Source organism: Saimiri boliviensis, chromosome 14, assembly GCF_048565385.1.
Source record: "Saimiri boliviensis isolate mSaiBol1 chromosome 14, mSaiBol1.pri, whole genome shotgun sequence".
Classification (NCBI taxonomy): Eukaryota; Metazoa; Chordata; class Mammalia; order Primates; family Cebidae; genus Saimiri; species Saimiri boliviensis.
Window position 1 is genome coordinate 82801234 of NC_133462.1, and position 12690 is coordinate 82813923.

The window sequence follows — 12690 nt, forward strand, 5'->3', positions numbered from 1 at the left end:
GCCACTACACTCCAGCCTGGCAACAGAGCAAAACTCCATCTCAAAAAAAAAAAAAAAAAAAAAAAGATTTAACTGTAAGACCTGAAACTGTAAAACTCCTAGAAGAAAACAGGGAAGAAGCTCCTTGACACTTGTTTTGGCAGTAATTTTTAGGCTGTGACACCAAAAGCAAAGGCACCAAAAGTAAAAATAAACAATACATGAAACCTGAACACTTCTGCATAGCAAAGGAAAAGAAAATCAACAAAATTAAATGGCAACTTATAGAATGGGAGGGGATGGTCAAGGGGTATGAAGTTTCAATTATGCAAAACAATGAAGTTCTGAAGGTCTATCACACAGCATAATACCTAATAGCTACAGTGCTGTATGCTTAAAATTTGATAAGAGAACAGATCTTAGGTTAAGTGTTCTTATTACAAATAGTAATAATAATAGGAGCCAGAGGAAACTTTGGGAGGTAAAAAGATACGTCTATGACCTTGATGATGGTGACGGTTTCAGGGGTGTATACCCATCACAAAATTCACTGAGTTGCATACATTAAATATGTAAAGCCTTTTAACATGTCAATCATACTTTAATAAAGTAGTTTGAAAAAAAAAACAATATATTGTTGAGGAATATCTACACATGTAGTAAAAACTCTTTTCTAAAATGCATGAATATAATAAAAGTCACAATAGGAAGACAAAGAGTAACAGAAGGGCACTAAACAGGTAAATTCGTTTTAGGTTGCATGTGAGTACACAGGTGCTTACTTTGCACCCTAACTTACATATAACTTACATATCACAATTCTTTTGTTTGCATTCAAAATTATGGCAATTTTTCAAGGGCACACGTGACCCAGTTCTACACTGAAAGCACTGAGCATAGGAATAGTCAGGACATGTTCAATGAATTCAAATGTATGTTCTTAAGGAGTTAAAAGTCTTATTTTAAAAATTACTGTATTTTCATAGCATTTGATTCTGCTACTATCATTATAGAAAATCAGGGTATTTCATAAGCATATATTAAAATATAACCATATGAATTTTATTCTCAGGATTAACCTAATACTAATGCTTCTCTAGGATTTTTAAATAGGAAATTTCTAAAACTACAAATGAGACTGGTCAGAAAGGATTGGGAGGTTCACCCGTCACTACTCTCATCTCTGATGTCTATGAGTTTTCAGCTGCTGTTTTACATACCTTAGTTTAAGGAGAGAAGAAGGAGCTCAATGCTTCTATCTATTATCACTAACTTTATGAGGTATTTTCTACTTAAAAGGTACTCAGAGATTAACATATGCAAAAACAAGTAATTATAAAATTTCCGCCATTCTCGTGCTCTAGCAGAGTGGAAATCATAAATGGATCCTGCTAAAACACATACAAAATAGTGATCATTTAAAATGATCTAGAAATCAATAAGCATGCATAAGCTTTTTCAAAAAGCCAATGAAATCACATTATAGTAACCAATGCATGTAAACCACTAGAATGTCAACTCACGAGAGCAGACGGTTGCTCCTTCACCACTGTATCCCTAGCACCATTGGGAGACACACAGTAAATATTTATTGAATGTTCTTTTTATTGTAACAAGTCAGAAATTTCCTTTTACTCAAATACCAATGATATATCAAGCAAGATACCAAGAGAAATGACTTATCCTTACCATCTTGGGCACAGGAACCTTTCAACCTACATGTATGCAACAGCTTCAACAGCAACTGGAGGCATCTGTCAGTCTTCAGCAAGGGCATGTAGGCATTAGTTCCAAACTTCATAAGCACATCCAGAAGAGGATCTAAGAATATCCGCAATACATTCTCTGTTCTCTGCTTTCCACTAGACATTAAAAGACATGTCAAAATCAACCATTTCAAAAGCATGAGCAAATTACTTCCCACCTATAATTTGTGAAACTGGTTGGTTAATGGATCCAATCAGACAATGTTACTCTCATGAAAGACCCAGACAACCAGCACCATGGAGGACTCATCTTCTGGTCCGTGCTTTCCCGTAAGGGTAGTGATCCACTAAAGAAAGCACAGGGAAGAACGGCTGTCCTCAATGCCAGGCGCCAGTAGGAAGGAAATCCTATACCCAATTTATTTGTAAATTAAATTGCTGAGACCCTGCTTCCATAATACAAAAATATAAAATCAAAACAAACATAAGTTAGTCAAGGAAATACAACATGTTTTTAAAAATAAATTTAAAAAAAACCCTAAGGATTTATTTAAAACTGTAATAACCAATTTTTTATTTTATTTTATTTTATTTTTGAGATGGGGTCTTACTCTGTCACCCAGGCTGGAGTGCTTTGGTATGATCACAGCTCACTGCATCCTCAACCTCCCAGACTCAAGCAATCTTCCCACATCAGCCTCCCGAGTAGCTGGGACCACAGGTGTGAGCCACCATGCTCAATATTTTTTTTTAATTTTTATAGAGATGTGGTCTCACTTATTTTCCCAGGCTAGATAACCAACTTTGGTACTAAATCTTCATCTGGAAAAGAGATCTGATGTAAATCAAATTAACTGTATGTCATGCAAATATCCTACCTGATCTACCTACGGAAGCTGCTTATTGCAAAACTATAATCAAGTGAAAACTGATCTGCTTACATTCTCACAAAATATAAATAATCTTTATTATCATTTTTTAAAATCAGGTATTTTACAAAGGAGTCAAATCCAATAAATCTCTTGACCTAAACTTATAACGGAGTCTTGTAACTTATCTCTATCTAATACTCTAATATAAAAACCAGTGATTATTATATACAGTTTTTTAATCTTCTCTAATTTAACATTAATTTTTTTTTTCAGATGGAGTCTCACTCTGTGGTCCAGGGTGGAGTGCACCAGCACGATCTCAGCTCACTGCAACCTCCGCCTCCCAGTTCAAGTGATCCTCCTGCATTAACCTCCCTAGCAGTTGGGACTACAGGCACATGCCACCATGCCCAGCTAATTTTTGTATTTTTAGTAGAGACAGGATTTTGCCATGTTGGCCAGGCTGGTCTTGAACTCCTGACCTCAAGTGATCTGCCCGCGTTGGCCTCCCAAAGTGCTGGGATCACAGGCGTGACCCACCGTATCCAGCCAACTAATTAACATTAAGTCGTTACATTTAACATTTAATTTACCAATCTAAAAGCACTAATATGCTCTTATTCCTATTCGTTTTTAACTTTAAACATTTCTTTGGTATACTGTTAATGTTCTAGTACCCTATCTTAATACCTGTGATTAACTCACTTCACTCATTCAAAAATCTAAATACACATCATAATTCTGATCAGAATTTTTTTTTACATACGCTTTCTTTTCAATTACAGAAAACAATTACCTATATTGAGTCTTCATTCTTTCCACATCCACAGCCAGCAAAACCATCAGAGAAACAAGCTTGGCTTCAAACCAATCAGGCATAAAGCAGTTTTCTCCCGCTTAAAACAATAGTTAAGGTTTACAAAGCATTAACAAAAGTCTTCAAGGATAATGCTTAAAAACAAAACCGCTAAACGATTATGCTTTATTAATATTAAATTATGAGAGAAATACAGCTGAGAGGAAATACAGTAGAACACTCTAGAGCATGGCTCATTATTATACACACATATTTCAACATGAACAAAAAACAAACTTGTGTGCCTGCTACATGCCATGCAATCACCTGAGTGCTACAGACACAGTGGTTCCTGTGATCATGGAATTTAAAGTTACAGGAGAAAAACATTAATCAAAGAATAACTAAAGCCATATAAAATTGCAATTATAGTGAGGGCTGTAAAGAAGTACCTGGTGCTAGTGGAGTGTACACTAGGAAGACATGCCCTCATCTGGAGGGTAAGAGGAAGTTTCCCTGAAGAAATGACAACTGGGCTGAGTGTGACAACTCAAGAGGAAAGACGAAGGGACACAAGAACTTTCTAAATGGAAGGAAGAGCGTATCAAAGGTCTTCTGGCAGGAGAAGGCATGCTACATTCCAGAAAATAGAAGGATGCTCATGTGTACACTAAGTGACAGGGAGTAGCAAAAAATGAAATGGCATAAACGGCAGGAGAGAGACCAGGAAACATTGTAGATCATGCAGAGGACCTTTGTCTCTGTCCGAACGGCAAAAGGAAGCCACTGAAGGTTAAAGGGAATATACACAAAGAAGTGGAGGAAAAATATCTAAGATCACAATTTGTATTTTGAAAATATTTATCTAGGTACCATGTGGAAAAGAGATTGTAGAAGAAGCAAGAGTAGACGCAAGATAATCCCTTAAGAGGCAATTCTAGTATTTCAGCTGAGAGAGTGTTCCCTAAAATGTGACCAGAAATGAGATTAAATGAATAAAGACACAAAGCCCATGGTCTCTCAGACCTCTATCTGACCCCCAGTTTATATTTATTTTAATAGGGACTAACATATATTTACTTCAAATAATCTTCCAATGTAACAGTATGGGACATTTACTTAGACAGACAGACCAAAAAAGATTAAAAACACAAAAGAGAAATATTCCAAGAATAAACTCAAGCATTTTGGAAGGATAATTATCCGATCATTTAAGACCTATTCCATGTGAAATCAGGAGATGAAAATGACTTTGTGTGAGACAAAGCTAGGAAATTTAAGAAATGTTAAATTTGAAGATGCAATTTTCCTAAATTATCACTAATGACTTTAATGAGGTGGAAGCATTAGGAATGTAAAAAGAATCCTAATTAATGAATCTGTTAAGAATGCTTCTCTAGGCCAGGCACGGTGGCTCACACCTGTATTCTCAGCACTTTGGGAGGACGAGATGGGCAGATCACAAGGTCAGGAGTTCGAGACCAGTCTGGCCAATATGATGAAACCCTGTGTCTATTAAAAATACCAAAAAATTAGCCAGGCGTGGTGGCACACGCCTGTAATCCCAGCTATTCAGAAAGCTGAGGCAGGAGAATGGCTTGAACCCAGGAGGTGAAGGTTGCAGTAAGCAGAGATCGCACACTGGATGACAGAGCAAGACTCCGTTTCAAAAAACAAAGAGTGCTTCTCTAATGTGCTTTTATATATTTCCTCAAAGAAAGGACTTTTGTAAAACTGATGTTGCAAAGTATCTGCTGAAAAGAAAACTAATAAAACTATCCTTTTAAATACAGTTTTTGTTTAAAATTGTTTTCCACAATCAGTACATACTAAACATAGTGCTTTAAAAACAAAAAAGATGAACACTTATTTCCACTGCACATGTTTCTACTTCAGAGGCTCCAAAACCATATCTGCAGTATCTAGTTCACAAGGACCCAGTAACTGTAGAATAAATAAATTACTTTGTGTCCACTTATTACTCTGGCAACTTACTAGTTTCCTTAAACATAAAATAATTTAAAATCTCAAGTCTCAGAACAAATAAAGTATTAATACAGGTTAGGAGACGGTGTCTTTACTTTTTTTCCACTTTCAACAAGTTTGGCGTCAATAAATCATCACATATTTCATAAAGCCTAACTCTCTGTCTCAAAAAACAGTTAAAATTTCTCTGAAAATATTTTGGTTTAATCAATCCATAAAAATGATTGCAGACTTACTTTCCCAAGCAGATGACTTAACATACTCTTGAACAAGGTTCTTCACATAAGCATTTAAAGAGGTCTTCTGAAGTCCAATGGAGCTACACAGTGGAGATGGCTTAAAATAGCTTTCATTAACATGTAGCCAGTCACATAGCTGAAAAAGAAGTTATTACTTTGTTTTAAAAACCTAACTGAACAAAGGGTTTCTAATTTCCTTAAGCCAATTTTCTTTCCTTCATGATAAACTGAATTTAAATAACTGAATACAAAGTAATAAACCATTTACTACAATAATTGAGCTCCACAGACAGTAAAAACACAAAAACTATGTGTATATATATGTATGACATATATATGTATGTTCTCTATCTCCTTCAAAGAATGTATAAACTTCATTAATAGGCAAGAATTTCTAAGGTACCTTATACAAATGTACATTTTAATGAGGTATTCTAAAGATCTCTATAAAAAATAACACATTATGTAAAACAAATTACAGCCTTCAACTAAAACTTCTTCCAGCTTTACATGCTAAAACAAGAAGTTTTATCTTTGAGAGAATGTAGAATTTGAAATGTAAGTTATAATCAAAGTTCCTACCCTCCTCTCACAAGTTTATTTTCTATCATATGTGCATATTAATATATTGTATATTAATTTAAAAGAGAAACACTACCCAAGGCCTTCTCCATTACATCTCTTAGAAAATTTGCAAACAAAAGTCACACAATTTCACAACTCATCTTTGATTATGTGTATTGGCGAAATTTTTGTTTTAAAATCTAAATACGTTCTCAATTTCCTTTTTATAATATCTGTCTTAGTAAGCAAATTCCATAACTGAGTTTAAATATAAAGAAAATAATTATGATGAAGTGAGTCTTTCTAAAAAGTAAGCATTTTTGAAAAATTATTTTTTGTATCCATTAGAGTTATTCAAAGTTAACTATAAGAAGGCCAAGGAAGAATATATCACTTGACCAAAGACAAAACTGATGATGAATGACTGAATTAATGAATTGGTCAAGACCAACACTACAAGGTACAACGAACGAGCAGTTCAATAACGCTAAAAGAAGTTGTTCTGTGCAGGTCTTTATCAAGTCAGATGATCTTAAGATATTATCTGTCTAACAGTGAGGTCAGCCAGTATTTATCTTTTAACAGTATACACTTTTCTTTGCATTCCTCTAAAATTGGCCAGACTAAGTTTCCTAATTATTGCTATAAAATACATGAGGTTTTCAAATCTTATATTTCCACAGGCATGATTCTGCTGCACCAAAATTATTTTTGACAACTAAACTCTAATTCATATTTGATTTTTTCTATCAAATCTGTGACAAAATTCTGAATATTTTCCCTTCAAAGGGTTTCCATGTCAAGACTTATGGTTTAAAATGACATCTAAATGGCAGTCTGTGGGTAAGCAGGTTCCCTTGATTCCCCATTAAAATACAAGTCTCAAAAATCTATTTGGACACATAAAGAGAATGAGGACAAACCACAGACTGAGAGAAAATATTTGCAAAACACATATCTGATAAAGGACTGGTATCCAAAGTATTCAAAGAACTTTTAAAACCTCATGATGAGAAAATAAACAACCTAATTTTAAAATGTGCAAATGATCAGGACACCTTACCAAAGAAGACATACAGATGGTAAACAGCATATACAAAATGCTTAGTGTTATATATTTTCAGGAAATTGGGAACTGAAGCAATAAGACACCACTATATAGCTACTGGAGTGGCTAAAATCCAGAACGCTGACAACCCTAAGAAGAGAATGTGGGGCAGTAAGACCTCTCATTCTTTGTGCAAAATAGTACAGTTCGAAAGACAACTTGGCAATTTCTCATAAAACTAAGCATAATCTTAGCACTCAATCTGACAATTATGCTCCCTGGTATTTATCCAAATGAGGTGAAAAGTTATGTCCACACAAAAACCTGCACATAGATGTTTACAGTAGTTTTATTCCCAACTGCCAAAACTTGGAACCACCACGATGTCCTTCAGTAGGGGAATGGATAAATAAACTGTGGTACATCCAGATAATGAAGACTTAGCGCTAAAAAAAATGAGCTATCAAGCCATGAAAACATATGAAGGAACCTTAAGTGCATATTACTAAGTGGAAGCACCAATCTGAAAAGGCCATGATGTCTTGTATGATTCCAACTATATGACATTCTGGAAAAGACAAAACTATGGAGAGCGTAAAAAGATCAACTGCCAAGGTGTGGGGGAAAGGAGAGATGAACAGGCAGAGCACAGAGAATTCTGGGGGACAGTGAGACTATTTTATATGACGCTGTAATGGCATTACACATCTGTCAACACGCAGTGAACCCAAATGTAAACTATGACATTTAGTTAATAATAATAAATATGGGGGTTATCAATTGTAACAAGTGTAACACACTAATACAAAATGTTAACAATAGGGAAAACTGTATGTAGGGACAGGAAGAGTACTATGGGAGTATGTGGAAACTCTGTACTTTTTTGTATGATTTTGTTTTTACATTATTATTTTATTTTTAAAATACATTGAGATGGGGTCTCTCTATGTTACCGAGGCTGGTCTCAAACTCCTCAGCTCAAGCAATCTGCTTGCCTAGGCCTCCCAAAGTGCTGGGATTACAGACATGAGCCACCATGCCTGGCCAGAACTCTCTATACTTTCTATTTAATTTTTCTGAAAAACTAACACTTTCAAAAAATAAAGTCTATTAATTAAAAAATTATTTAGGATGAGCTACATGAAAACAGCATTTCTATAGGTTTAAAATGACTGCATATCAATGATTTTACAGGCTTTAACATAATATAATAACTAAATTAGGTAACAATGAGAACACTACATAATGAAAGTTATAGGATACAGTCAAATCTACACTAAAACATATACACATATATGTAAGTGCCTTCAAACAAAAAAAGAATTGAAATCTGGATTCAGCTATAAATCACCAACTATACACTTTCTGAGGGTAGCCAACATGTTTCTCTCACTGACCACTGTATTCCCAACACTCAGCACAGGGCGTGGCCTGTGGGAGATGTGCAATACACAGTTCTCAACGAATGACTCCAAGACATCAGGAGATAGGCAAAACAAATGAAAGGAGAGTAAAAGAAGAAAAGAGATGAGAACAGACACTGATGTATTACAGAACTGAAAAATCAAGGGGAACAGATAAAGAAATCTAAGAGCTGGCTCCTTAAAAACAAACAACAAAACAAGCAAATGCCTCACTCCTTAAACCAGACAAAAAGCCATTAGTAATGGTAGATATTTACATTTAACATCGCCTAAAGGTAGCCTAAAGCATTTTTACATGAATTTTATCTTTCAAACCTCACAACTCCTACCATACACCAAAATAAACTCCAGCTGGATTAAAGTTCACAATCTTAAAGCTACGCCTATCAGCTGCAGTGAATAGGCCTTATCTGAATATCTGAACAAACAAAACTAAACATCTGAACAAACAAAAAAAAATAAAATTTTAAAACGTTAGTTTTTTTTAAGGTGTGGTAAGGGCTTATTTTTAAAGCCCTTTAAACTCCTTATCATTTAGCAGTACATACTCAAATATTTATAGATGAAAAATAAGATTTGATAGGATTTGATTCAAAATAACTGGGAGAGGAAGGGAGAGTAGGATGTCCAGGTCAAAGAAGACCACCCATGAGCAGCAATGGTAGATGGTGGGTAATGGGCATGTGAGAATTCATTATACTCTTCTAAGAATTTTTAAATTTTTCATAACTAAAAAGCTACCAGGAAAAAAGTAAACAAAATCAAAAATCAAAATAAAACTGAAAAGATGCCCAAACTTACAAATTTTAAGAGAATGATAAATTAAAATTACACTAGAATGCCTTTCCTAACCACCAGATTGGCAAAAAATCCTGCTTCACAATAGGCACTATCATACTGTGAGATTTCCACAACCCTATGGTAGGCCCCAAAGATACTGAGGTCCTAATCCCAAAACCTGTGGATGCTATCTTGCGCAGCAACAGGAGCTTGCAGATTAAGCATTCTGAGATGGGGACATTATGCTGGATTATTTGAGGGGGCCCAAGGTAATCCTAAGTGTCCTTATAAAAGGAAGACAGAGGCAGATTTGACATAGAAACAGAAGAGAAGAATACGATATGAAGATGGAGCAGAGATCTTGAGATGCTAGGCTGCTGGCTTTGAAGATGGAGAAAGGCCATGAGCCATGAAATACAAGCAATGCAGCTCCAGAAGACAAGGAAATGGACTCGCCCCTACAAGGGAGCACGGGCTGGCCAGAATCTTAATGGCAGCCCAGTGAAACAGATTCCAGACTTCTGGCCTCCAGAACTGTAAGGGAATAAATGTATGTTATTTTAAGCCATCAAGCTGGTGGTAATTTATTACAGCAGCCATAGGAAACTATAGAGGGAAACTGGGCAATCCCCAGAAAGATTACATAGGCACCCAACCTCTGGCCAGAGATCCCAATTCTAGGACTCCATTCTGCAGATGTTCCTGTAGAATATTTATTTATTGTGGCACTGTCTGTAAAAGCCACAAGACTGGACAACTCAACAGTTCAGCAACGGGGAAGCTGAACAAACAATGGTACAACCACCAGATGGAATACTATGCAAGCATACAAAAAGAACAAAAAGGGTCTCTGCCTACTGACATAAAGAAATCACCCAGAATATATATTTTAACTAAAATCTGCAAGGTAGTAAGCAGAATCGCTATCAAAAACACCTTTGTTTAGGAACGGAGTGGGGTAGGATAAGGATCAAGGCAGGATTGAAGAGCAAAACAGAAATAAAGACACTTTTGACCAATCATTTTAATCTTCAAATCAAAGTTAATTTTTTTAAAAAAGAACTAAGAAAAATTATTTACAATGGGTATAACAACTTGTCAATACCCTTAACATAAAAAGGGTACTTACAAATCAAAGAAAAAAACAAAACAAAACACTAAAATCCCAAAACAAAATGGGAAAAGGACAAGAATAGACAATTCACAAAAGAAATACTACAAAGACATGAAAAAAACATTTTAAAAAACCAGTGATCAGAGAAATGCAAACAGTCACCAAATGCTGTTATCTACCAAATAAGTGGCAAATAATTTAGCATGCTGATACATTTGGTATTGTATCACTGTAGATAAAGTGGATGTCCACTGTCATACTTTGAAACTTCTCTCAATCTATATCAAGAACTTTAAAAATACTGAAATACAGCAAATTCAATTTTATGAATTTATCCTAAAGAATAGGTATAAATAAAAATACATGGGAATAAGTTCCTCCTAATGTTATGATTTATTTATTTATTATTTTTTGAGACAGAGTCTCACTCTGTCATCCAAGCTGGAGTGCAGTGGCACAATCTCAGCTCATTGCAACCTCCACCTCCTGGAGTTCAAGCAGTTCTCCTGCCTCAGCCTTCCAAATAGGTGTGGCTATAGGCACGTGCATCATATCCAGATAATTTTTGTATTTTTGGTAGAGATGGGGTTTCACCATGCTGGCCAGGCTGGTCGCGAACTCCTGGCCTCAAGTGATCTGCCACCTCAGCCTCTCAAAGTGCTGGGATTACAGGCATGAGTTACTGCGCCCAGCCCAATGTTATTTGTAAAAGCAAAAACTCTGAAACAAAGTCCAAGAAAAGGAACTGATTCAGTAAATTTTATAAGATTTAATCAATTGAAGTTTTACTACCCCATCTCGAAAAATGACTTAGCAACATGCTAAATGCTCATATATATGTGAACACAAAAAATGAAATTTAAAACAGTATAATCTATATTTAGAAAGTTCAAATGTGTTATTATCATTTTAAATATACATATACTTATCCATAATGAGAAAGCAAGTAAGAGAATACATATACTATATTCATAGGGAAAAAGAATTAAAAACTAAACCAAAAAATACACATTTAGTTTGATGGCAGGCATTACAGGTGATTTTTATTTTCTTTATATGGTTCCATATTTTTCAAATTCCACATAATCAGATGCATTGTCATCAAGAAAATAAAACAAAATTGTGCCTGGGGGCAGTGGCTCACACCTGTACTCCTAGCACTTTGGGAGGCAGAGGCAGGTGGATCACCTGAGGTTAGGAATTAGAAACCAGCCTGACCAACATGGTGAAACCCTGTCTCTACTAAAAATACTAAAGAATTAACTGGGTGTGGTGGTACATGCCTGTAATCCCAGCTACTAGGGAGGCTGAGGCAGGAGAATCACTTGAACCCGGGAGGCGGAGGTTGCAGTGAGCTGAGATCACGCCATTGCACTTGAGCGAAACTCCATTGCAAAAAAAAATTTTTTTAACAAAATGTCATTTTTTTAAAGGCCCCAATTTGCCCCTTCTTCATTTCTTCTGCCATTAACTTACTTCCTGAGCCCTCATTATTTTATGCCTGAATGATAACATACTCCAAGCTGATTTCTCTTATTTCTCTCTATGTATACACATAGAATTGCCTTCTAAAAGAAATAATCCCTAGTTTTGCTGATCACTTAGGCATTGGAGAAATGTTGAAAATATATACATGGTTCCTGTTTCTCAAAAAATGTATAACCTAGAGGGGACAAACATCAGAACTCAACCACGTACATAATGAATAAACACTAAAGTCAGTCGTATGAACTACATCCCATGGTTTACAGAAAGAGGAAGGCGGCTGGCCCCAAAAGTCCTAAGAAAAAGGGTGGCATAGTAAAAGACCTGGAGGCCACAGATGCAACATCAACAAGACATCATCACAAGAGAAGAAACTTCACATGAGGAGGGTCTGAGCTACAGCCACAGTGGGGCATGGAGAAAAGGAAAGATGTTTATGAGACAGGAGGGTTTTATGATTAATTGGATGCAAAAATCAGGACAAACTGAGAATTACCAAAATGTGAGGACTGGACAACTGGGTGGAGGAAGGGGCCATTCACTGACAGAAAACAGAAAAAGAGGAGTCTGTGTCACTTGCTGTGTTTGAGTCTAACACTGTCATTACTCCTAGGGCATCTGATCCAGAGTTGAGATCTGCCCACTAGCAACATCTTTCTTCTAAATAGCTCTATCTCTACTGCAAACATTTTCCTCT

At 35.7% G+C, this 12690-nt stretch overlaps 1 protein-coding gene across 6 annotated transcripts in view; it reads right to left on the minus strand.

Annotated features, from left to right (window-relative positions):
- TARBP1 (tRNA guanosine 2 -O-methyltransferase TARBP1) overlaps nt 1-12690 on the minus strand; it is a 77663-nt gene that overhangs the window by 48163 nt on the left and 16810 nt on the right. For all 6 annotated transcript variants that reach the window (XR_012513607.1, XR_012513608.1, XR_012513609.1 and 3 more), the window contains 3 exons: nt 5576-5714; nt 3354-3453; nt 1669-1841 (listed from right to left, as the gene is read on the minus strand). Coding sequence is in view for 3 of the 6 variants with exons in the window: in XM_039464284.2 (XP_039320218.2) it covers nt 1669-1841; nt 3354-3453; nt 5576-5714 (412 nt within the window). In the remaining 3 variants the exon portion in view is untranslated. The remainder of the gene's footprint in view (nt 1-1668; nt 1842-3353; nt 3454-5575; nt 5715-12690) is intronic.